General features: G+C 42.5%; 4 protein-coding genes across 4 annotated transcripts; 2 read left to right on the forward strand and 2 right to left on the reverse strand.

The window, feature by feature from the left end:
- Positions 1–44: 44 nt before the first annotated feature.
- Positions 45–5,129, reverse strand: LOC115671109 (U-box domain-containing protein 51-like). Its single transcript, XM_056320935.1, has 9 exons — positions 4,784–5,129; positions 4,554–4,648; positions 4,070–4,191; positions 3,781–3,990; positions 3,232–3,499; positions 3,009–3,110; positions 2,034–2,462; positions 916–1,698; positions 45–349 (listed from the first exon to the last, which is right to left on the reverse strand). Exons 1-9 carry the CDS (start codon positions 5,127–5,129, stop codon positions 308–310), a joined length of 2,397 nt encoding a protein of 798 aa, XP_056176910.1. The 3' UTR covers positions 45–307.
- Positions 5,130–6,758: 1,629 nt separating this feature from the next.
- Positions 6,759–12,534, forward strand: LOC115671217 (peptidyl-prolyl cis-trans isomerase CYP57). The gene is made up of 10 exons (XM_030592718.2): positions 6,759–7,123; positions 7,672–7,850; positions 7,919–8,020; positions 8,231–8,337; positions 8,435–8,576; positions 8,781–9,015; positions 9,888–9,927; positions 11,000–11,189; positions 11,539–11,676; positions 12,054–12,534. The coding sequence occupies exons 1-10, from the start codon at positions 6,904–6,906 to the stop codon at positions 12,192–12,194; spliced, it is 1,494 nt and encodes a 497-aa protein (XP_030448578.1). The 5' UTR covers positions 6,759–6,903; the 3' UTR covers positions 12,195–12,534.
- A 5,381-nt stretch (positions 12,535–17,915) lies between these two features.
- LOC115671315 (protein ALP1-like) lies at positions 17,916–19,873 on the forward strand. The gene has a single exon (XM_030592849.2). It carries the CDS (start codon positions 17,988–17,990, stop codon positions 19,617–19,619), a length of 1,632 nt encoding a protein of 543 aa, XP_030448709.1. The 5' UTR covers positions 17,916–17,987; the 3' UTR covers positions 19,620–19,873.
- Positions 19,874–21,988: 2,115 nt separating this feature from the next.
- Positions 21,989–26,473, reverse strand: LOC115671319 (nuclear speckle RNA-binding protein B-like). The gene is made up of 6 exons (XM_030592856.2): positions 26,317–26,473; positions 24,999–25,120; positions 24,645–24,921; positions 24,283–24,344; positions 23,650–23,731; positions 21,989–22,389 (listed from the first exon to the last, which is right to left on the reverse strand). Exons 1-6 carry the CDS (start codon positions 26,360–26,362, stop codon positions 22,295–22,297), a joined length of 684 nt encoding a protein of 227 aa, XP_030448716.1. The 5' UTR covers positions 26,363–26,473; the 3' UTR covers positions 21,989–22,294.
- Positions 26,474–26,813: the final 340 nt, after the last annotated feature.

The raw sequence follows: 26,813 nt of genomic DNA on the forward strand, positions 1-26,813 counted from the left end.
ACCTAGAAGGCAAATTCATTCCAAGAGCAAATAGAAAAGCTGCCTTCGGTCAATGCAGGTAGCACAAAAATTTTGATTTCAAGCGGTAGTAATTGTCTGCTGAAAAAAGCTTAAGTATACACATTCCTCACTGAACTGTTTTCTAATATCAACAAGCCTCCAAAAAAATGATCTTCACAGTTTAATCTGATTGGGTAATAGCAGGACCAGGATCATTGCATACCATGTAGCTTTTTGTGTGATGAGTCCTGAAACTGTGAGTTCTTCAAGATTGGTCGATGTCATCCTTGCTCGCATATGCATTCATTCATCCATCGTTTCCATCAGTTGAAGTCTCATATGACAGACCCTATATAGATGCCAGCACGATATCAACATACAAAACAAAGACGAAACTTATTTGAAACGCTATTGATTCTAGTATAAATGCAACATTATAAGTAAGGAAGATGTTATGGTTAAGAACAGCTTTTCCCTTTTACTCTCCTTATATTATGTCTAAAGGAGTGTAATGGATATAATTCTTCAGTCAAGTGGATGCCAATCTCTTAATGAATAGTTTCGAGTTTCAGCTTTTTCACAGCTATTCTCAATGACTGTATGCATGCATATTTGTTATTAAACCCGCCTTCCCTCGTCATATTTTGCACACAAATTGAGAAGAATTTCCATGAAAGAAGGAAAGGCCTAAAAAAGTGATATTTTACAAGGTAACTAGAAAACAAAATATAAACAGAAAATCATCTGTCCCAGCTTTTTGATGCGTATCAAATGCAAATCCATGTCAGTTGTTCTGATTAGTTCTCAGTTCATGTTTCTGTCCGTCCAAGCGATGAGGATCAGATGTGATGTAGGATGCATCCATTTAACTTGTTGAAAGCTATAAACAAAACCAAGCTTAGTGTCTAGTCATACCTGACGAAGACTTAAAACTGGAGAACTTGGTCCACGGCTTACAACGGTGGGAGAGCTAGGTCCATGGCTGGGACTGTTACCACTGCTACTTTCTAAGTTGCTTCCAAAATCCCTCAGCCGGTTAAGCTCTGGCAATACAACCGTTCCAAGATCAGGTCTATCCTTCTTTCGCAGCTCTGCGCACATTAGAGCCATTTTAGCAAATGCTAAAGCCTCTTCCACTGGCCAATCTGGCACTGCTGGATCGAGCATCTCTTTGAACGTTCCCTTCTCGATGGCAGTTCTAACATGGTGGGACAGCCCCATTGCGGGTCGAGCTGTGATTATTTGAAGCAACATTATCCCAAAGGAGTACACGTCTGATTTGGTGGTTAATTTGCCCGTCTGTTGATACTCTGGATCTATATAACAAAATGTTCCTGCGGCCGAAGTCATGTGAAATTGCGTAACACTATCTGCTATAGCAGGCGGGACCAACCTCGCTAGGCCCACATCACTAATCTTGCTCTTGTAATTACGGTCTAAGAGGATGTTGGCTGGTTTGAGGTCCCTATGAACAAGGGGCTCAGGCTTGGATTGGTGGAGAAACAAAAGAGCTGTTGCGATCTCAGATGCTATATCAAACCGCTTATGCCACGAAATCGGAGGGGTTTTGCCTTTTCGAAATAGGCGGTCTTCTAGACTGCCAAAGTCCATATATTCGTACACCAAGCATCCATACTCAGGGCACGCTCCTAAAAGGAGGACCATGTTTGGATGTCTCATGCAGCTCAGAACCTCGACCTACATTTTTGGCATAAGAAATTAGCTTTATGAGATAAAATGGCATAGAACAGAAATGTTTCGTATAAATCTGCTGAAAATATGTTGTTTTAAATAGTGTGGGTCACTCCACCTACTCCCCCAAGCGTGTCGTTTCCTCACATTCGGAGATTCTAAAACTGATGCCTCCAGAGATGCATTCGTTCAAGCCAGAAGATCTTAGTACGAATAGAGATTAATCAAAGCTACTAATTCTCATTCCTCGGGCGTACTGATGAACAAATCCAATGAAAACTATGTTTTCTTTTTGTGTGTGCATCTGTTGAACGCAAGCAACCAGACAAAAATTTGTTTACCTCTTGATGGAATTGCTTTTTCCCTTGAACAGCATCAGGTCGTAATACCTTGATCGCTACAGGCGTGTGGTCGAGCTTTCCCTTGTATACCGGCCCATATCCGCCTTCACCAATCTTATTAGTCTTCGAGAATTTGTCGGTTGCTTCCTCAATTTCTTGTATGGTGTATTTCCTGTATCGGGAATCATTCTGGTGCAAAGCACTCAGTGCTCGAACCTTTTCTTTCGACTCTAGCTTGGCTTTTATCTCAGCCTGTCTCCTTCTCTGTGCCTCCATTTCAGCCATCTTCTGCGCCTTCTCTGCTGCTTCAATGGCAGCTTTGCACTTAGCCTTTTCCATCTCGGCAAGAGCGAGAGCTGCCTCTTCTGCAAGCCTGGCTTCCTCGAACTTACGAGCTTCTTCAATCTTCAACAGATGAAGCTCTTCAGCCTACAAAAAAACAATACAATCCCCATGATCCTGTCAGTTACACTCGATACCTTTTCAATAGCTTCAAAAAGGGGCACCTGTGAAATGCGAAAAGCTTAACCAAATTCCATGTCCAATATGTTCATTGCCAATTATAGAATGATCTAACAGCAAATTAACATGATGTATTTACAACACTAATCAAGAAGTTCCTAACCGCAAGATAGGAAGATATGCATCAGTCTCAATCTCACATTAAGTAATTGTAACTTATTTTCATCCATCCCCAAGTGCAAATTCTTTTACTGTTAATTAGAGGGCTTTTTCGAGTATTTGTCAATAATTAATATCGCAGAATGAGAATATAACGAGTGAAGGAAGGCTTCCCAAATTACCACTCTCTAGCAGACCTAGTTGGTGTATATATCAAATATTTTGGAAAGTTTAGTAAAATATCGTCTAGATAAATATAGACACAAAACCAACTGACGGGCACAAAGGGTATCTGTATCTGATGAACTATCAAGAAAGTCATCCGTGCATTAAAATTTGAAGACATAACTTTACCTGCTTTTTGGCGGAGATGGCCTCTTTGCAAGCAGTGCTGTACATGTCCATGGTTTGCTTAAGTTCAAGCCTGAGTCTTTTCATTTCGGCCTCTAGTTCTCGCTGTAAAGGTATTACGCTCAGATTGTGAAAATTGGATTGGACGTTTTGAAAAGATGATTGCGAACTTTGGCGCTTAGACATTGATGCGGTGACTCACAATTCTCTAGAGGGTTGTACTTACAGAAGATTGAGAGATTGACGAAGATGCTAGCGAATCCGAGTCCACCATGCTGAAATCCAAGTTCTGGCCCGCCAAATCCATCGATCCAAAAGAAAGAGACTCCGAAATATCACTGTCGTCGGACATAGAATTTCGCTGTGACGAAGAACTGAGCCCACGGAGGTCAAGATTGTCTACCGACAGGTTCACTGCAGCAACTCGGTTCCTCTCGTTTCCCATACTCATCATATCCGATCCTGTACTTCTTCTTCTTCCCCTGCCGTTTCCTCTGATTTATCAAACAACATTAGGACAAACGAAACTTGCCACTTTGACTTCTAAGAAAGGTCCTTTACGACACTTCTGATGAGTCTCCTATTTTAGATATTGGTGAGCATCGCTCGATTTGAAATGCATAAATACTTTTAGTCACATGAAACAATCTCATGCATCCACATAATCTCGTGTTCTATCAACATGCAATAACTCATTGACTGTAATTTCCACATCTAATAATGCATGAAGAGGTACATTTTCTAAAGAGTAAGGGCCTAATTCAGTATCTACTACCTGGCTGCGTCCTGGAGCTTGATCTGTTCTGGCGAATAAATAGGAGAGACGCAGCGAGAATTTGGCTGTCTAGGGGGAGTCGCGGTGTTTACCACAGGCCGCCGCGCTTGCCGGACCGATACTACCTTCCCTTTTGAAATCACGTAGACGCTACAAAAGTCAGGCGCGGATTTCGAAACGGAGGATGACACGTCGGTGTACTTCAGCTTTCTAAGGTCCAAGAAAAAGAGAACTAACTTAATTTTTTCGTCACTGTTTGATAGGGAAAGAGAGAGAGAGAGAGAGAGACCTGGCTAGAGTGTTCCGACTCGCTGCGCCCATGACAATGCTAGTGATGCAGTTGTTTGCGATATATTCCAGAAGGCCTTTGGCAACATCATTCTCCTCAATGATCACCTCATTTATTTGAACCTACAGCAAGTTTTACCCTGAGAGTGAATCTGATTTGTTTGCGTTCATCAATCGCCATCCATTTCCCAGTAAGAATCTTCCGTCAACCATTTTGCCATTTCTTGTCTATCGAACTTAAGTAAAAGTGATAGATGTTCAAAACCAAATGCTACCCCATCTAAAAGCTATTCATGGAACATCAGCTTCAATTATATGAGAAAGTAAATAAAGAAACCTGATGCCATGTTGATGTCCAGAGCTGTGATATTCACGGATTGTCCAGAATCTCAAAAACCGAAATCCGAACCATGACTTAATCTAGACACTCATACTTCGACACGTGAAATGTTTGATTTGTGCACGAAAACGAGAAACTGGCATACCCCTTTTCGAGCGCAATATCCCCGGTACATAGCGAAAAGATCTCGCGATTCTCCGTCCGCTGGGTCTCCCACAGCATCAGTGCCAGGAGCGATTGCTGAACCAACATTCATAAAATCTCAAGTGTGAACAAAAACCGAATAGTTGGAGCGCGAAATCCAATTCATTCACAATCCTCATTTTTTCGTCTTGTGAATTCGAGAAACCGAAGAGAGAGATCGAGGGTACCTACTGTGTTGCGAGTTCTTGTTCTTGACGTGGATCAGGGTCATAACCGAGCCGTTGGCCCCGAGATGGTCGATGGCCCACCGCACGGCGTGCGGGCTGTTCTTGTCCTTGTCGATGGCCACGGCCACGGTGGCAGTGCCCGCGGCGGCGGCACTGTGGTCGGACGACAGCTGGGACGAGGCCATCTCGCGGACCGTCGAGCGGGGGACGGGGCTGCGGCCGGGGCGGCTGCTGCCGGCGTCGGTCCTATCTCCTCGTGGGGTGGTAGAGCCGCTCCCGGGGTTGCGGCCGAGGCCCCCGGTGGGGAGTTGGTTTGGGAAAAGAGGCTGACAAATGAGGTGAAAGCTCATTGTGCCTGTGGCCTGAGGGTCTTCTGCGTTTCTTTTCCTTAACGGACATCGGCGACATTAACGAACTTTACCTAATTTGCGCGCCAAGCTTTAGACCTATTTTTGGCAGTTTGACCAGGTCGTTATTTTCTGGATGCATAATTGATTAGGTAAATTGACACGTCACCACTTGTCCAGTCCATTTTGGACGGACAAGACAGTGCGGCTAATTGCTTTTTTTTTCGCTTGGATGAATTGTTTTTTTATTATTATAAATTACCCAGAAATTTATCTATTTTAAAAAATGTGAGAGCTTATTACATAAATGGGAAAATGATGCAAATGATCTTTGAACTAATACGGTCCATGAAGTTTTAATTTATTCAATGCGGTACTTGAATTTTAACCTAATGTGTAATGTCGTACTTGAACTTTTAAATTATTCGATGTGAATCCTGAATTCTTGGTACATGTTCAAACTAGTTCTTAGATTATACAAAATATTTAATATTATTCTTCCATTAATTTAAGTTCAGGGATAACATTGAACATTTTCATATAATCCAGGGATCAGTTGGAACATATACAAAAAACTCAAGGATTATATCGAACAAATTAAAAGTTTTATAAATGGTATTGCACATTAAGCAAAAATGCAGGGATCAGATTGAGCAAATTGAAAGTTTGATGACCACATTGCATATAAGGGTAAGCACGGTTCCAGGGTAGAATTTGAAACCTGAAAACCGATCCGATGAGAACCTATCGTTTCATGTTCCAAGGTATGCATGGTAGGTTTCAAGTTCAAAAAATTGAGGAATCTGTTTTGACAAGTAAGTTTCAAGTTCTAGGTAAATGGAACCTAGAACCTGGAACTTGACACCTAAAACCTGAATGTTGTGTTTTTTTTTTTGTCTATGTCTTTGCGCGATCATATGGTATTCCATGGCGTCTGACGATGAGTGTATTATTTAGAATTATTAGTTTGAGTTTTCATTTTATGACTAAGACTTTTATTTTGTTAACGTTTTATATGCTTCGCGTATCTAAATATAATTTTATGGTCAGTGGATTGTAGTAGCAAATAGTGGTCATTAAAAGTGATGATATTCACTACAATCTTTCAATTAATAACACATATGGAATTTTGATAGATCTTGGAACCGATCCTGGAACCTGTAACAAGATAAGTTCTATGCTATAAGGTATGTACGGTAAGTTCCAAGTTTCGAAAAACGAAAAACCTGTTCTGATTGGTAGGTTTCAGGTTTCTGGTGGAACCTGTATGGAGCTTAGAACTGCTCACCTCTAATTGCACATTAGCCCAAAATTCAAAGATCATTTGTGTCATTATCCCTACGTAAATTCACTCTAATTTGCCGATGACAGTATGTTGTACACATATGAATCGTACACAGTTTTGGGCACGAGTACAATTTGGGCAGGCGCTTAATCCAAATCAAATGATGTGATTTAATTAACCGATGTTCTTAATTCCACGTCACTAATCGGTCCGGTCGACGCTACGTGGCCTCATCGGTTTCGATCATGTGTTTGGCGAAAGGAGCAATGTGAAAAAAATTATACGATCGGGGGGGCTTAATTGAAAAAGACAAAAAATTTCAAGGACAACATTTCAGGGACCGGCGGCTGACGGCGTCGTTTGGGTCTTCTTCTTCCACAGCCGATGCTCCAGAAAACCCTGGAAATCGCGGTCGGGGAGAGGATTCTCCGAATCGGAGATTCGCCTGCGCCGAGGTCACGGCACGGAGCTCCGGCGGAGTTCCGGTAGAAGATGTCGACGGTGTACGTGTTGGAGCCGCCGACGAAGGGGAAGGTGGTGCTGCACACGACGCACGGCCCGCTCGACATCGAGCTCTGGCCGAAAGAAGCGCCCAAGGCCGTGAGGAACTTCGTTCAGCTCTGCCTCGAAGGCTACTACGACGACACCATCTTCCACCGCATCATCAAGGACTTCCTCATCCAAGGTGGCGATCCTACTGGCTCCGGCACAGGTCCTCCCCCCCTCTCTCTCTCTCTCTTTCTGTCGCTCTATTGAAATGAAATTGCAGGGATTTTGAGCAAAACCAATAGGTTTGGTGTGTTAGCGGTAGAGGGTTTTGTCGGTAGTTGTTGCTGCTGGTGATGGTGATGGCTGATGTGTTGTTGCTGTTCTGTTGCATTAGTTCACGTGACACTAGAGATTGGATGAAGTCTGAAGATTGGGTTACGCCTCAGGCAACAGCACATCGCTGATTGTTTAATTCGGTCGAGAGCTCTTTTTAGATGTGAGGTTTATTTGCTTGTTCCTGGAGTGGAAATTGCTGGGAAAGTATTGGGTTTTGGTATTAGCAGTGTGGAATCGGATTTGCTTTGACGGCTAGTCTTCTTAGTTCCCCGAAGCAATTGGCTTTTTGATGAATGAAGTGGATTTTGGACCTGTACACCCTGCTTATTTAGGGTTTACGTGGCGATGCGTGAGCTAGATTGGTTCTGTGTATGTTGGATGAGAAATTCCTTGACGTGGATTTTCCACTGACATCAGCAAGTGTGGTGATTTCAGGTGACGAAAGTATTTATGGGGACGTGTTTGCTGATGAGTTCCATTCACGTTTGAGGTTCAAACACAGAGGTTTGGTGGCTTGTGCCAATGCGGGATCACCACACTCCAATGGGAGTCAGTTTTTTATCACATTGGATCGATGTGACTGGCTTGACCGAAAGAACACCATTTTTGGAAAGGTAAACGTGTGACGAGTCATGAGCGATGTGTAGATTGCGAGTCGCTTGATAATTTTCTGCTTTTCCAGGTAACTGGTGATTCAGTATACAATCTTAGTGGACTAGCTGAGCTCGAAACTGACAAGAGTGATCGCCCGTTGGATCCACCCCCCAAAATAATCTCAGTGGAGGTAGGTTCTTGTCATGCTTCTAAGAGTCTTTGAAGAATTGTAACTAGAGGAACAGCATGATGTTGCTCCTCAGAGGTCTATTCCAAATCCAGATTTCTATGATGGTTTGCTCGCTGTTTGTTTTATCAACCCGCTTATGTTGGTTCTGCCTGCTTCTCAGCGACCTTAATCGCCTTTTTTTTTTTTTGGTATAACAATTCACTACACCAGGTACTCTGGAACCCTTTTGAAGATATTGTTCCTAGAGCATCAGTGAGGTCTTTGGTTCCAACTGTACCTGATGTTCAAAATAAAGAACCAAAGAAAAAGGCTGTAAAGTAAGATGTTCTTCACTTATATGATATGACTAATGCAGGGATATCCATAACTTCCCCCACAGCTATTCAAGAATATAATTGTCTTATTTCTTTGTAGAAAGCTGAACTTGCTTTCATTTGGAGAGGAAGCTGAAGAGGAGGAGAAAGAATTGGTTGTTATTAAACAGAAGATCAAGAGCAGTCACGATGTGCTTGATGATCCTCGTTTGCTGAAAGATCATATACCAAGTAAACAATTGGTAATTAGACAGTCGGTTTTATGGTATAATAGCTTGGGAAATAGAGAATAGCTTTTCTTTTTCTTTAGACAACCTTGGTCCTCCATTCTGAGTGGGGGGTTGCATTTGCAGTGTTTTGTTCTATGCAGGTGCAACATTTTCTATCTGTTATACTTGTTTTTCGATAGATTATTTACACTTGGTGATGCCAACTGTGAATTGCAGGATTCTTCTGACGGCAAAACCGCAAGGGATGTCCAATCCGTTAGAGAAGCTTTAAGCTCAAAGAAACAAGAGCTGCAGAAAGAGTCCGGATCTGGATTTTCAAATTCATTTAGGGAAATTGCCGATGATGAAGAAGATGACGACGATGATGCGAGCTTTGATGCAAGAATGCGTAGGCAAATACTTCAGAAAAGAAAGGAGCTGGGTGATCTCCCTCCAAAGCCAAAGTTGCCTGGTACTGAATTAACATCTGATAGTGCAGTTTCATTTATTAAGTTACTGTTGCACCGACATGAAGACTTTTGCCTTTTTTTTCTGTTGCTCCTGTGGACGTCAACAAAAGAAAACATAGTCACTCAGAGAGATTGCTTTTTCTATGTTTATGGCATCAGACTTTGAACTGAAAATCATGAGTAGAGAATCAATCAATGGCTATAACCAAAGCAGTGTAGTGGAGTGATTGTTGTGAAGTGCAAAATGTAGACAACATTGCTAGTGTGAAGCAAATGTAGACATTTTGGGAAGATGAGTCTCACTTCAGCCACATACTTCTTCTAGGAAATGATTTGAGGAAAAAGCAAGAGTCAATTATGAGAAAGATCAAACTCAGTAGTTTGTATCGAGGATATCTTAGGAGAATCATAAGGGGACAAAAACTAACGATTACAATCATGAGATTTCACAAATGAGTTTGTTTTTTTGGATATTCTTGAAATGTCCTGAAACAATTGCATGGTGCAGCTCTGCTTTTAGGGTTCTGAAATCCCTTCTCTCCCACTTCACACCTCGGAGCGCACCGTTATTATAGAGAGAAAGGTTATACCTATCTGATAATTTTTATACTGGTTCTTTGAAGTTGGTTTACTTTTTTCTTCCTCGTCACATTTTGCTTGGAGCTTTACACTCAATTTGAGGTATTTGACTCTCGAGAGAAGCTTTATCGTCAACTGACATAAAGAATAAGAACTGCTTATTATTGCTAAAAGTTACCTGGTGACATTGACAGGACAAGATAATTGAAATTATGCATAGGTGCTCCTTTGCATGGTTGTTTACTCAGTTCATCATCAAATCCGACTTACTTGTGCTATATTGCTCGAAATGCAGGGACTTCTGCCAGAAAGGATCGGGAGACATCTATTTCAAGGTAAAGAGAGAGAACCTAATTCATAAATTAAGGAAATTGTAGATGTTTATCCATTATAATTCAAAATGTCTGTCCTACTTAACCTTGCTCTGCCAGTGAGCAGTGGTTTCGTCATACTTCCTTCTTTGTACAAACTTTACTATATCTTAAAAGAGAAGCTGTTATAGGATCAAGTATTCACCATACTCTGCTTATAATAACAACATGTGATTGCAAAGTGCTAATTTAGATATTAGTGGCTGAGAACCTTAGGTGACTAGGCTTTTGTTGTTTACTGAGACAAAGTGATGTAGATCCTGTGATTTACTATCTGGATTCCTCCTTGAGGAGAAGATGCTCATGATTAGAAAAATTAATTCACTCATAATCAGGAGATTTACCTCAACTTATAGTGCATTATGTTTATTAGAAGACAGTTGTGGCTTAGTGTTTTGACTTTAGACTAAAAATGTCACTGTGCTTAAGATGCTGTGAGGCGAATGGCATTTGGTGCTGTGGGAACAGAGATGTAATCGGCTGCAAATTTCAATAGTAACTGATTCTCTCACCTGTTGCTAGTCAATACAAATTGCTGCCATTCCTGATTTTTGTGTTTGATTCCATTTACAGGCTGGTTTTGGGCCTAGGTGCACCCGTAATTTAGATTGAAGTAACCTTAATGCTATTTCTCATTTTACATCTTCACTTTTTAGTGACCGAAGGATGCATCTACTACCTTAACAAGTTGCGGGGTTAAAGTCATTCATGTTTAAGCCTTCTTAGTATTTTTATGTGGAAGCTTCCAGCTTGGTTTTTTTCTTTGTCCAGATAATCTTAACTATATTATCCTCTTTCCGCAAAATAATGGATCAAAATTGAGCTAGTAAAATCTGGTCCCTAAAGCAAGTTTCTCGTCCGGGAACTCAGTTTTAGCCATTCATAGAGGAATTTTTAGAACTATATATTAGAATTGGGGGTTGGCCTGCCTTGTAATTGAAGTCTAGCAAGTTATATTCCGATTCCTGATTTGTCAGAAATTGTTGCATCAAGCCATGATTCAACACCTGATGGTGTATCTATTCTATCTAACCAGGGACAAAGATGACGATGATGATCAACCAAGGTTGGAAAAGCTCTCCTTGAAGAAGAAAGGAATAGGATCTGAAGCCAGAGCTGAGCGAATGGCTAATGCTGATGCAGATTTACAGCTGTTGAATGATGCTGAGCGAGGTAGACAGTTGCGAAAACAGAAAAAGCGCCGGCTTCAAGGACGTGAAGATGAGGTATTTAATAAGCTGTAATTTTCACAATGTTACCATTCTAGGAAATTTGCAGATAGTTGCAGAGAATTGGATCAACAAGCAAAAGATCTAGAGCCGATGATTCATGCTCAAAGTCACTATTTATTGACTCAGGATGCATTTTTTGCTAAATGACTTGAGTTCCTATTTGTGGGCTTCTAACTTACTTTCACCTGCTGAGTTCATCCAACGCTTCTATTCGTGTTTTGATAATATATGACTTTCAAAAAAGATTAGTTTGCATCAGATTAATTATTTGTGTTTCGTTACTTCATATTCTTGTGCTTGCTGTGTATGCTGTTGTTAATATATTTTTTTATTCACTATTAAGGTACTAGCTAAGCTTGAAACGTTCAAGGCGTCAGTATTGGGAAGACCTTTGGTGTCAAGTGCCAAGGTTGGAGACGGTGATGATGATTTATCTGACTGGAAGTCAGTTAAGTTGAAATTTGCTCCTGAGCCTGGCAAGGTGAGCTTAACTTTTTCAATGTCTATGGCTATATGTTGAGTTCTGTAAAACTTTCAACAGCTTTTGGAGGCTCAAGAAAGAATTTTTCCAATGGACAACCGGTATCTAATAGTGTATTTAACGGAAGTTTTAGTTGAAACTACATCGTCATTCCCGAAAGAAGTTCAGTGTGAAACTGGTTCTGTTAGTAATGACGAGTTGGGCCTTTAAGTTGTATGTGAAATTGAGCAGTCTGCTGTCGTGTATGGGTATAAGATGGAATATGCGCAACTGAGAGATATTTTTATTGCAAATGGCACTTTAAAATGTAAATATTTCGTCTTGTTGAACATTGGAATGTCCCATACATTAAAATAGTTTTGCTAATACATCTGCAGGACCGAATGTCTCGTAATGAAGACCCAAGTGATTATGTCGTTGTGGACCCTCTCTTGGAGAAGGGAAAAGAGAAGTTCAACAGGATGCAGGCCAAAGAAAAACGAAGAGGACGGGAATGGGCGGGCAAATCTCTCACTTGATCCCATTTGTCCCCACTGACATATCTCATGAATATAACCCGAATCCATGAGCTGGGCGATGGTGCAAGGTTCATGCTTGCTGAGCCATTCGATCGACAGACTTCCTCCAAACTTACTTACTATGCACCCCTGGACAAACTAAACCAGTGATTCTCGAAGTGCATGTTAGAGGTGGCAGCTCTCTTCATTGAAGAGATTGATCTATTGACATCCCTCCCTGTATCATTAGGACACAAATCAACATGTACATATTCTCTCCTTTCGAGAGAGGCGGATCATCTTACTAGCACTGTTCTTGAAGCGGTACAATTCTTGCTGAGAGTTTTTAGTTCTTTCTTATTTTTGGGTCTCTGTCAAGATTATGTTTTGCTGGTCTTATTTGAACTGAATCACTTCTGGAAGAAGGGCACGGCCAGAAATGACCAGGAAAAATCTAGGGGGGGGTCTCCATCTCTTGTCCACTAACACGGACAGAGCATGAGGAGGGCATTGGATTCTGACCAAACCCTACCATGATGTTTCGATTTCTTCTAGACGTTTTGACGTTAGGGGGTGACTACAGAACAGACCTGTCCAAGACATTTTTCGAAGCCACCAATGAGTCGAAGCCCTGCTGAGAATTTTGTGGGCTTTCTTGAAGGAGGAGCGTCACATGGTCTTTGCTGGCTGTGTCAGGTTTCCCATTGGAGTGTTTGATCATTCTCGCATTAGTTTGTCATCATGAGAATTGGAAATTTGACCCTCCTTGTTCTTCCAATCACTACTTAGGATTTTTTAGTTTATCTTTGTTTTTGGGAGGTCTTGAGGGTTGGAAAATTGGGTTTGTCTTCTTTTTGCTTGTTTGAACGTGAACCAAAGGAGTGGAAGCTTGGGTCCGAATTGGAGTAATTTGACCCTAGAAGAATTTGACCCTAGAAGGCCTCCCTTTGGAAGTTGGTGAGGCTTTAGATTTCCGAAAGAAGAGCTCTATTTTGGGTTCAATTCAAGACAAATTCGCATTTAACTCTTCCCAAAAAACTGAAATTTCCATACATTACAGCAAAAAGTTGATGTCGAGTAGCCGGTGGCCGGGGAGCAATAACCTCTACCGGCCACCCTCCGGTTCAGGTTCGCATTGAGGCTCCGTTTGTATTTTTTGCGGAAGATGAATGATTTGAAAAGCATTTCCCTGAAATCGATTGCTTGTATTGCTTGAAATAATTAGTCAATAAAAAATATTTTCATTTTTTACAACAATTTATGTTTAAATGTTTACGTGGACGACGCGAATATTTCTCGTTCATTCATTTCTGTAAGCGATACAAATGATTACCGCTAACATATGGGGGCATGAATTCGTGTCTCGTATCAATGTGAACGCGCAGTGTTACTCAGAATTGAGCCTCGAAACGTGAGCCTATCCTCTCCTTTTCTTTTATCTTTTCTTAATCCTTTTCGTGTGCGTTACGCGCGACGTTCTTGTCCACCCACGTACCGGTTCGGATCGATTTCGGGGTAAATTATACACCGAGTAGGGCCCCTAGACAGCAAGGGGTGGCATCATGTCTAACATTAACAACGATAACGAACGAGTAAGGAATGATTAAAAAGCTTTGACTTGAGTCCCCCTCCCATTAAACAAGCAGCTGAGTTTCCTAGATGCTGCTGCTGCTCCAAAACATCGTTCCACAAGCAAAGCCACGATTCCTTCTCTCTTTTCCTGCTTGCCAGGCATTGCTGCTCAAACGTCAAAAAGCAGCGTAAAACGTTGAAATCTTTGCAGCAGCACCCAGCTTGCCCGGCCCGAAAAAGACCCGAAATTTTTTAATTTTTCTTTTTTTATTTTAATCTCGGCATCGGTTCGGAAGTAACATGGTGTCCTGATCGAAGGAAGAATTTGATCGATTAATTAATTAATTAGAGAAATACAATGCGGATCTTGTTCAGGCATCATCTATACGCGTTTAAGACTAATCACGATCAAGGTTAAATGATACTTTAATCCATTTGTTTATTCGTTCGGGCGATCTTGCTCTCTTGTTGCGTGATATGATGACGTTGACCGGATGTAATGTCATTGGAAACGTACGAGTATATTCTTGTAATATTATATTTTTCGCATTTATCCGCCGTATATGGTCCGTATGTCTTGTCTTAAAAAGACATGTTTCTCTTTTTATCTGAAATTTTCAAAAAAAAATATCGAATTCCAAAAAAATATATTAAATTTTTAAAGACGTCGCGTTTCAATATTTTGATGTTTCGAAAGGTTTCGGGTGCTAAATAATAGTCCAACTCTCAACGCTACCGGGAAAAGAAAAAGGTCAAAAAAGAAGAGTAAAAAATTACCTCAAACTACATCAATGTGAAAGAGTGGTCCAAATTGCGAGCAGCATCTTTTTGTTTTCAATTTTTTTTTTTGTAGGAATTGCAAGAAGCATTATTAGTTCTGAATTAATTACGCTAATCCTACTCAAAATATCTTAATTAATTGCAATTAAGGACAATCACTTTTATTAAGGAATTCATAGAAAGTATCAACTTCATCACGTTGCTTGAGATCCGACATCTAGCTGCTACGTCGGCCTTAATGTGAATCCATAGATAATAGTTTATTTGTGTAATTCCAGATTAAGCTAACTTGGTTCCACTATAAGAAGCTCATATTAAATAAAGTTGCTACTCCTTTCAGATGCAATCTATTCATTTATGTAATCATCTTAACGAATCGAGGTCATGTCCGCTTCGATTTTGGCCGACATAACTCAACAAAACGCTTCGATTGAAATGAGCTTAAGGGTCGAAACAATCGGTATCTTAAACGGAAAAAATAGCAAAAACCAATCTGAAAACTAATTGCTTCGCAGTGTTTAAAAAAAAAACCCAGTCTAAGTAGCTTTAAATTAAAAAAAAAACCCATTTTTAAGAGTAGAAAAGTAGATAAAATTGTTTAAAAAGTCCTAAACTTACTTTACATCGGTTAAATCAGATCTAAATTTTTCAATTTTATCAATTTAATCATAAATATTTTAACCATTTATTAATATAATTTTTTCAATCAATTTTGATCGGAAATTACTGACTCAACCGTTGTATCAGGTCGGACGGCCAACTGTCTATTCCAGCGATTTCCGGCCAATCGTCGTGTGCCGTGCATGGAGAATCGTGTTAGACAAATGTTTTGGGGGGGCGAAGTGGAGGGAGGTGTGAACACACCGAGGAGGAGAAAGTCAAAAGAGATTCTCTCACTTCTCTTCGCACTCATGCATCGTCAAAACCTTTTTTTGAAGGGGACACCTATCTACGAAATCGACTTCGCCATGTGTTCTTTTTAAATATCGAAGACATTCAATGCCGCGAAAGGCTTTACATGACGAAGCACGAGTCCTTGTCTTGTCGGCCTCCCAAGTCAGCATTCCGTGCTTCGTTTGGATATCGAGATCTAATTCGACTTATGACCCGGTTTTATTTTTAAGCACGGATCATTCGAACCGCGCGAAAATCCCGTCTTGCCCGCCATGCATCGATCGAGACTTCACCCGTGAATTATAGTCAGAGGATCGAGCTTTGTTAGGGTTTCCAGATCTAATTCGGCCTTCTAACCTAATCGGTTTTCTAAACACGGGGCATTCGAGCTTTCCGATCGATCGAATCCCTGCATATGGACTCCAGATCGTCTCGTCTCGTCTCGTCCACATGCATCGGGCAAGGACTCCCACTCGTAAAGCGCCGCCCCCGCGGCCCCCCCTTAAATTATGGATTTTTCCCTTTCGCACCAAAGTCTTCGTCTGAAGTCTTTAAAAAACAACATACGCCGGACATTAGGATTCACGTTCACACCCGCCTTTTTTCGGCGGTTGTTGTCTTGTAAATTGAAAGATTGCGGCCTCCACGAGAAGGTCAGATTGTCCAAGCTTTCTTGCACAAGTTGCGCCTAGCGCAATTATGGACCATTCCCCACATCGGAAAAGTACCCCTCATGTGGAGATCCAAGAGGAGTTACTCCCTACCCCTGCTATCCAATCGATCGTGTGGAGCTTATCCCCGAATTCAAAATCTAAAAATCGAACCCGATCCGTTCGAGATTTCAAAGTGAACGGAGAAGAAATTAGAGAACAGGCTCGCGCCCGGGAATCAACACCACCCGTCACGTACGTTCAGCAGCCCGGCATCCATCGTCCGGGTGCAGAACGGGTTTGAATTCGGGACCTCTCGCTCGGGCCGAGGATTCGTTTCGAGTCCCTCGTTCACGAAAGGGATAGCGACACAAAATAATTCATAGACTTTAGCACAGTGTGTAGTGTGGTCTATAAACTTTTAATTTGTTCAATATGGTCAATAAACTTTCGGTACACATTCAGTGAGGTCCCTAAACAATATGAAAATGTTTAATACTATCCCTGTACTTAAATTAATAGATGGACAATATCGAACATTTTCATTAAGTTTCAGAGACCATATTGAACAAGTTTAAAAGTCCACGTACTGCATTGGACACCAGACTAAAATTCAGGGACTATATCGAACAAATTGAGAGTTCAGGGTTCACATTACATGTTGAGCCGGAATTCAGGATTCACATTACACATTGAGCCAGAAATTCAGGACCGTTTAGATATTTGTGTGTGTGGGGGGGGGGGGGGGGGGTGGGGGGAGGTGGATCGAGATCTCGTAATGAAAAGAAAAAAAAGTCGTTGGGAGTTATTTTTTTTTAATTAATAATTTTTTTTTTGGGCGGGGGGGGATTTCTTGGGATCCAAAAAACCGCGTGTGTTGAAAACACGAGAGAGAGAGAGAGAGAGAAGGAAGTCACCGTCCAGCACCAACCACCGCCACCCCCACCCCCCGCACACCAAAACCGCGTTCACACCTCCTCCTCCTCCTCCTCCGCCTCCCGCTGTCTCTATTCTAACCTCTATCCGCCTCTCAAAGTGATCCCCTGCCGCGCGCCCCCACGGGACCTCTCGCGCCCTCTACCCAATCCCGTCCCGCCACGTCGCGGACCCCCCCCCCCCCCCGGGGGCCCCTCAACGACCGCCGCTGACCTGGCCGTCTCCCCGGGTCTACATTTGCCAGCTTTGATCGAGGGCTCAATTAAAGTTTAAAAAAAAGGGGGGGAAATAAAAGAAATCCATCTCTTGGCCGAAAAATACAGGAAAGGAAAAACGTTTCGGATACGTCTTCGCGCGTGCCCGTCCGTCCAAACAAATAGGAACGTGATGACTCGTGAGGCGGACCGAAATAACTCTGAACGAATCACGCCGTATGCTTGAATTTTCCTTGCGCGGAACCCAAAAAAAAAAAGAAAGACGGAATTGCCCTTTTTAGTCTGCATTTTCATTGCGTCCAATGCCCGGTGGAAAGAAGAAGAAGGAAAAAAAAGAAGAAGGTAATTCGTACCATATAAAAGTCTTATAAAATCCATTTCTATTTTCCCGCCCCCGGGGGGCGGGGCTCCACCACGGCGACCGCGCGCCCGTCCGCACCGGATCCGAACCCAACGTAAGGAGCAAATCATTATATATATATATATATAGTCATGAGTTCGCGGGTGTTAACTTCCCAACAATCAACAACAACGACACCGTCCTCCTCCCCGTTCACACCACCGCCTCGTATATGTCCAAAAGGACCCCAGAAAAACCACGCCCCACATCTTATAATTCCAAGTTCAATTCCCACCTTCTCGACCCACACAAACATCAAAGAAGAAGAAGAAGAACAGCAGCAGCAGCAGCAGCAGCAGCAGCAACAATCATCAATCAGTCGCCTTCGAAAAGTTGCAAAACCTCTGAACCTCCTTAATCTCTCTTTATGAAACTCAGTTCCCTCACCGGCCCACAAGACTTCTCCTACATCCTCACCTTGCTCCACACCTCCTTCGGGTCGCCGCCCGACCCAATGAGCGAGACCACCCCCAGCACCACCGCCTCCACCGCCACGGCCAGGCGGCGCCGGAGGAGAGAGGGCGGCGGCGGGGGCGGCGGGGGGGCGGAGGAGGAGGGCGGGGGCGGGGGCGGGGGCGCTGCTGCTGCTGCTGCTGCTGATGGGGGCGGTAGCAAGAAGAAGGAGCTGAAGGGTATCCTCACTTCTCTGCTGCTGCTGGAGGAGCAGGAGAAGCAGGACGATCAAGAGCGGGACAGGGCCTCCCGGGAGGAGAAGCAGCTGTTCGACACCCATCACAAGAAGAAGGCCAAGGCCATGGCGGATTACTACTCCAAAGTCGACGATTACTACACGGAGGTGGAGGAGCTGGACCGGGCGAGGCGGAAGAAGGGGCGGTCGCTGGCCGGGGCGGTGGCCGTCACCGGCGCCGTCGCGTGCGAGGCTGATTCGGGGAAGAAGGGGGTCAAGAAAGGGAGCGGGGAGAGCGGGGGCGGCCATCAGAGGAGGCTGTGGGTCAAGGACAGGTCGAATGCTTGGTGGGATGAGTGCAATAGGCCTGACTACCCCGAGGAGGAGTTCAAGAAAGCCTTTCGGATGGGGAAATCGACCTTCGACATGATCTGCGAGGAGCTGAATTCGGTTATCGCCAAGGAGGACACGACATTGCGGAGCGCGATCCCGGTCCGGCAACGGGTGGCGGTCTGCTTATGGAGGTTGGCCACGGGCGAGCCGCTCCGGCTAGTCTCGAAAAGGTTCGGTCTGGGCATTTCGACTTGTCATAAGTTGGTTCTTGAGGTCTGTTCAGCTATTAGGACCGTGTTGATGCCCAAGTACTTGCAATGGCCTGATGAGGATAAGCTGAGGAAGATTAAGGATGAGTATGAATCGATTTCGGGGATACCCAATGTCGTTGGGTCCATGTACACGACCCATATCCCCATTATCGCGCCTAAGATTAGCGTGGCTGCTTATTTCAATAAACGGCACACGGAGCGGAATCAGAAGACCTCGTATTCGATCACTTTGCAAGGCGTGGTCGACCCTAAAGGGGTGTTTACTGACGTTTGTATCGGTTGGCCCGGTTCGATGCCCGATGAACAGGTGTTGGAGAAGTCTGCGCTTCACCAGAGGGCCAATGGGGGGCTATTGAAGGGCGTTTGGATCGTCGGTAATTCGGGGTACCCGCTATTGGATTGGGTTTTGGTGCCTTACACGCAGCAAAATTTGACATGGACTCAACACGCATTTAATGAGAAAATCGGCGAGGTCCAGAGGGTGGCCAAAGACGCGTTTGCGAGGTTGAAAGCGAGGTGGAGTTGCTTGCAGAAACGAACGGAAGTGAAGCTTCAGGATTTGCCCGTGGTTCTTGGAGCATGCTGTGTTCTGCACAATATCTGTGAAATGAAAGGCGAGGAAATGAACCCAGCACTAGGATTTGAGCTCATAGATGATGAGATGGTCCCCGAGGTAGCTTTGAGATCAATGAGCTCGATGAAGGCTAGGGATTCTATTGCCCATAACCTCTTGCACCACGGCCTCGCGGGGACTGCTTTTCTGTAGAACGAACAGTCACAGCTGGTTCTTATTCTTATTTTCGTTTTACTTTTCTTTCTTTTTAAACTTTTGAGATGGCTATTCTTTGGAATTCGCTTTCTTTCATACTTTGTTGTAGTCTTACACGACAATTATTCATCATGATTTGTTGGAGGAGCTGTGTAAAAGAGATGCTCTTGCCCCCTTCCACAAGCGGATGATATTCATAAGCTCTATGTTATACAGGTTGAATCGAAGGAAAATGTTGCAAATCGTGATTACACACTTGAATTACCGAAAAAAAAAAAACAGTCGAATGAAATTTGACTTCGTTGGATTCTTTATTTGCGCAGGGCTTTTCTCTTATAGATTATCGCATTTTATATTCTCTGTTTGCAAGAACTCTGGATTGATGGAATGGGGAAACTCATCTCTTCACTGCTAGATCATGGTCAGTTTCATCTCATATGCTACTTCTTGCGACTTCTCTCTGTATAAGCACTGACAAGTCATTTGAGTTTCTAGTGCTGTATGGCTGCTTATGTATGAATCACAAGGGACTGAGCTACTTGGAAACTAGAAGTCCTTTGACTCTGGCGCACCAGAAATGTGCTTTTCCTCAGCTTATTATCCGAAAAACTAAGAGAGGCATCGCATTCGCATTTACTTTTCTAAAGCCAATTGTGCTCATTTTCTTTTCATCTCATTATTCCTCTTCTCACGTTCCCATTTCCGAGCTCAGCTAATCTTCATCGCTAGAGCGGAGTAATTTTAGTTCGAATGAAAGTATCTTGAGCTAATCAGCTTTTTGTGGATTCAGTATTCTTCTGCATCTAAGTTCAAGCATATGGAGACATACTGTGCTGATATCTATTGATTAATCAATAACAAGCTAACAACGAAAAGAATTTAAAGCATCGGCTACAATTTCAACCGAGTATGCACTGCTCTGCTTTCCTCTTTCCTTTCCTCAACTCGATACATGTCATTCGCAGAAAGAAATAACTCGGACTGTTCTATTTTGTCATCCTAAAGTTCTTTTATCGTCTTCCAAGGGGAGTCATTTTGAATTCTCAATCATTTGGTTTTATGGCTATCGTTTGCTTGATGAAATGTGGTAAACCTCGGCGACATTGCGAGGGCTAATTCTCCGCGTTCCAAGTGTTTTTTTTTTACCTCCAACGGCTTTGCATTTCACGACTTTCATTTGCAGACCCTATAATAACCATTTCAAGTTCATTCTTTCCGAGTAAAATTTTCAAGTCGTTTCTAAAAGCCGATTACTTAGGGAATTAACAGAAGCAATAGGCAGCGCTGATGTTGAATCTCTAGTTTTCGCGCAGTCATTTCCTCATAATGCAGCAAGTTCACTGATGATCTCTAATTTTCGCAAATGGAGCTCCTGAATATCATCCTCCGCGAGTTTATAAGGACGCTTACGTTTTTCAACTGTTGTCATTGTGATCATGAACCAGCATTCTAAGTTTCAGTTGGGGATTAGCTTACAATAGTGAAGATGTCCATAGGGGAACTCTAGCTTCAGTTTCGTGCGTTAGTCAGTTCCATCAGAGCCAGTGAGAACTGTTTTAATAGGTTCATTGCTAGATATCTCTTTAACTCTTGTGGTCTGTATTCCCAGATGAACAGCGAGGTCAACGATGCCTTCAAATCTTGTATTCATCAAATGAATCTGTTTCGGCAAAGAAAATAGAACTGAGAAAAGAAAAGGAAGTTGAATTGTAGATTCTATTACCGGGTTTGAGCAAGACAAGGATAATGTAAATTGGAAAAATGTTTCGTTTCTTCCTCCACTTTTGTAATATCAATCAGAATAGGCTGTACTGAGATCGAGAAATGGCCAATAGCATCTTACAAAGGCCTAGTTAATGTTGCAGGTTATGCTTTCGGTTCGTGTTTCACATGAGAAATGTAGTTATTAGAGCAATAACTAAATGGTGTCTCAGAGTCCACAGCTTGGACTTGGAGAACCCTTGACTTATTATCTTCCTGTCACTTTCTCTAGGGTGCTTGACTTGAATGACAGCATCAAACGCTGCAAAGAATGAATTGGCACAAATATGTTAGTGCTGCAACATCCACTCCACTCAATATTCATTTAAGTCGCCTTCAAAGTAGGTCTGAATCATGACATTTTTTCATTTTTGCATGTATGTACCAGTCCCTTATTGTGACCGGCATATCTCATGCCATAATTTCCTCTGGAAGAATTGGCAAGTCCATACAAAGAAGACCAATGAAACAACCTGATGTGAACGAGTCCATACTAGTCTCACCACACAAATCCGAACAATGCGTCCTTCCTCAAGAATGACTATCGTGTCTTTATATTTAAGAGGAATTTACTTGGTGGGGATTGAAAGGGAGCACGCTTAAGCTTGACAAGATCTTGCACTCATCCTGAATAATCATCAAGACCACAGTGAAATTTCTGTTTCCTTTACAAGAACATCAGACAGAAAATTCTCTTTTGTGATATTCACGAACAGTTTGATCAAGTATAGGTCAAGTCATATAAAAGGAAAAACTCATTCCTGCTTCTATCCTTAGCTCCAACGGCCCAGTGATGTGAAGCTAGCAAAATCAGAGATATGCACACTAGTCTACACGTCATCGGGTAACACATTACAGATTGATCACTATCACATCCATTTGCTCAGATCAGACCTGGCTTTCTAGCCATTCTACATCATTTTTTCAGAGGGTAGACGGAGAGGAAAGTGTGCAAATTGAATCCTCAAGACTGGGGAGTCTGGTTTCTTGTCATCGAACTGGTAACCTGCCAAAAATCCAACAAGCTCTTGTTAGGCTATATTATCAGAGGACTCTAAATACAACATACAGTAATAAACACGGGAAGATAGGTTAGCTGACTAAAACAGTTATAAAACTACGTTTGGTGGCCAGGAAAAAGTCAGGATTTTATCCTATCCGGTGTTTAATTGCGTTCAAGACAGAATAGGGCCAGATAGAAGAGGGACATAACCCGAATTAACCAATCTTATTTGTTTGGGGGGGGGCGATGGTGGATAGGAGTTCTCATGTCCATGGTTTATGCCGGCTACCGCACGAGGACCACCACGACAGCCAATCTTCATCGCCTCCGACCACGGTGCCGTTGTTGTCACCTCCAACCACCGCCACATTGGTGGCCAAATGATCGTGTTCCCCAATCAGAGCTTCCCGATCAACATCTCCGCATTTGTCCAACTCTGGTGTGAGGGTGGGGCTTTCATTTATCATCCCTTTTCATTTACAACTTGTGCATCCTCCCTGTTACATACACACTTCATCTGCAAGGCAAAGGTTCCACCTTTTTTGTAGTCTCTCACTCAATCACGCATTGTGCTCATGGGAATCAAAGAAATCAAGCCACGAATTCTGTATTCTACTTCGACTCATCAATGGAAGTACAACATGTCCGTGCTCTTCAGAGGGCAGAACAAATGGAAGACCTTCGCGGCCCATCTCTTCCATGCACCAGGGATCTACTTTCAGGGACTAGAGATGAGACAGAAATGGTGGCCGATTGGGCACCATGGGTGGATAACTGGGCAACAATTGGTACAAGATGACAACTAACTATAGCTGATGAGGTGAGGTGATGTCAACGGCGGCTTGACAGGTCACAGCGAAAGGCAACAGCAATGTTGAGTTAATGACGATAGCAAAAAGGTGGAGGAGGAAGAGAGAAATTTGTGTTATATCCACGTTATATCCAAATATTTACTGAACACTGCATAAGATAGTACAAATCTCATCATTATCCTATCCAACCTTCATCTTATCCGAATATATCCTATCCCACAAAAAATCCTTGATGACCAAACGTAGCTGTTAGGTTATATTAACAAAGGGCTCTAGATACAGCACGCAGTAACAAACATAGGATAATAGATTGGTTGACTAAAAAAGTCGGTCACTTAAGGGACATGCTTCAGGGATCAAAATGCAGTTTTCTTCTTTCTCCCAAGACTTCAATAATGTAGTCATAAAATAACTGCAAATATTCTGTGAGTAATTGATTGACAAGTTGTACCTTGAAGGGCTTCCATAGCTGTGAAAGCACATTTGGAATCCACAAACTCAACAAAGCACAACACCAAAGCCCGATCTCCACTCTGCAACAAATACCGATGACACGACAACTTTTAACTGCTAAAACACCAAATAACAACATAAATAGTTGAGATCAGGATGCCAATTAGGCAGAAAATCAGGATAGGATTGGTCAATATGAATTGCTTGTATATATAGTGAATCCGTGAAGGATCCAGGAGAAATTCCTCATGAGTTGGGTTAATCTAGTTTTCAAGCAGTCATACAAGTACTCAACCAATATTCTGGAATAAGAAGGAGAGAGATTCTCAAATTTCGAAGAATCACATATGATAAGATTCATGATACAGTCGGTGGAATAGAAAGTTGACAGAGATTGGTGATGGGGCAACTGGAGAGGAGGAGGCAGAAGGAAGGAGTCTGGGGAAAAAAGAAAGAATAGTCCAAGGATTTATGCCAAAATTATAGGTAAATACACATGAAAAAGAAGAAGAAGAAGAAAGAACATTAACATACAGGCTCCATTTAAAGCTGTCGAACATTGTCCACCATTTGGAAATTTTAAGCATGATAAAAGAGTAAATATTAACCAAATAGGCAAAGTTACACTTACACGTCTGGCCTCCTTATGGATAACTCTGATATCCTTGAAGCCATAAAATGGTCGAAACATATCTACCGCTTTAAGTCAGGAAGTTACAAATGACTGAACAGGGAGATTTTGCAACCATTGGCAAGAAGGACTAGATCTTTTGTTTCCGATGAAAATGGATAGGGAATATATGCTCCCTCCAAAAATAAGCAACAGCCATGTCAAAACTGAATGATCAACTAAGTCATATCCTTAATTGGACATGTAACTGAACTATCGCAGCACCAATATGATGCCCGATGCCCCATCTGTAAAAACTTCAGTTGAGGCAATGGAATACAGGTAACCTATTTCGATAAAGCATGCAATCATCAAAAGGATACGGCCTACTTCTCTTCTGGTACAGTCAGTTGGAAGACCATGGACAAACAAGATATTCGATTCTCTTGTGGGTGCTGTCAAGCTGTCAACATTCCTCAAGGAACTTGACCTTTCGCCTGCTGAAAAGTCTTGCCTTTGATGAAGTACTGGATCTTCTAAAGGAGTTGAATAGCCCTTAAGGCTTGTGCCAGCTGCTAATCGTCCGGTTCCAGGTTCAGGACGTATCCCACTTCCTAGAATATCATCTATGCCATATGTCCCTGGTCTTACTGGATTTACCTGAATTTAGAACCTATGAGTTCAATTCTCCCAACAACCTTATTGTAAGAGCTATGAAACTATAGCTAAGTCATTACATCTTTCTGCAAAGCATCTGAAGGAAAAGCGCGTAGATCTTCATAGCCGAATGCATGATGAGATGCTAATGATGGCGTCTCAGATGACAAATAGCCAGGAAAACTTGCCCTGGCAACAGTAGCTGGCATAACATAATTAGAGAAAAATCAATGATGCAACAGTTAGGATCAGCGTTTGATAGTGGAGACTACAAAAGGAAAAGATCGACATGAGGTTCAATTTAGTAAAACAAAAATACTCGGATATTCCAATTAATACTGTTGTGATTCAGATAAAAGTGGCATTGTTTCGATTTATTATGGCTTATTAAATTTTTTCCTTACTCGGCCACAGTGATCAGTGGTATTGCAGGGTCATTACTGCATACAGGCAATCTTCAACCCAAGTCTTCCTAAAAGGATATAAGAATTTCTTCAAGACATCTAAATCACGGTATTAATTGATCGTACACGTGTATTTTGCAGGATAAAACTACAGTCTCTTTTCTTCTTTTTGCACCAACAATCTTGATCTGATGATCGCACTATCCATCTTCTTCTAAAGACTAAAATGCAAACCGTTCCTTCTTTTTAATAAAGGTGAAACAAAGTGGGTACGCAGTAGCTTAAAATGCAGAGGAAGATATAGCCTGAATGCTCGTGCTGCTTTCGAACGGAAAAATAATGGCACAACAGACAATCTTTGCGCTCGAAACAATTCGACCTCAACCAAACTGAACAGAGCATTGCAGTACAAAACCCTGCGTCCTAAACCCTGCTACGCCGGCAAGTTTTTGCAACCAATTAGCTCAAATTCATTATCCAGAGAACAATTTAGTGCAGTGGGATACTACCACCATCAGAACCACAGAATGCCAGTTTCATGTTCCCCTAACAGAAGCACACAAGACCAAACAGAACCCACCCCACAAAGCATATCTAACCAAACCCAAAAGGGCAAACAACAAAAAGGGCTATCTCGTACAATCGACCGCTTAAAATCCTCAATAAAACACACCCCAGCCGAGGAGGTCAGATCAACATTCTACGCCACACGAATCGAACGGAGACATGGAGCTCCAAACTACGGCGATCACACGTCAATACCGAGCAGTGTTGCGACCAGAAAAAAACAACGAAAGCTCCGACCCATCTCGAAGCAATGCCTTTTGATCGATTCCCGAGGGAAAAGTCGGAACCTTTTCTGGTTCTTTTCTCTCTTTCTGGGGTAAGAAAGTCCGGAGCTTTTTGCTCGGGCTGATCAGACGAGACGAAGAAACGACGAGATTCGTCGGCCGTCGACGGGGGGATCGAAAGTCCGGCGGAAGAGACGAGGTACCTCGGTCTGCGGCGGGAGCAGCGTAAGCGTAGTAGGGATCGGCCATGGAAGCGCCAAAGCGCAGAGCTTTCGCCTGCGTGCGTGCGTGCGGGGGACGCTGGTCAATTACGTGAGTGTTGAAATCTGGGGCAATTTGGATGGATTATTATATCTTAAAAGTTTTCCACTCGTGCTTTTTAAGTCCAACAACTTAAAAGCGCAGCCACTCCCGCTGCCCCCCGCCGTCCATCTCCCGCCCTCACCGGCCCTTCCTGGCAATGGCGAGGGGCGCCGGCGGCGAGGGCTTGCAGCACATGCTGTTTTCTCTTCCTTCCTTTTTTTTTTTTAATTTGTTATAATTTAGCTTATAATTAAAATTTAATTTAAATGTAATTTGTGTTAAAAATTATATTTGAATTAAAACGATGTTGTTTTAGCCTTATGTTTTATGATTTGACAGTGTCATTGCCACGTAAGATAGATAAAGTATTAAAAAAGCGACGTCAACATTTTTCATT

The sequence above is a fragment of the Syzygium oleosum genome, unplaced genomic scaffold, assembly GCF_021117445.2.
Source record: "Syzygium oleosum isolate NSW1041296 unplaced genomic scaffold, Sole_v2.1 Sole_v2.21, whole genome shotgun sequence".
In the NCBI taxonomy this organism is placed as follows: Eukaryota; Viridiplantae; Streptophyta; class Magnoliopsida; order Myrtales; family Myrtaceae; genus Syzygium; species Syzygium oleosum.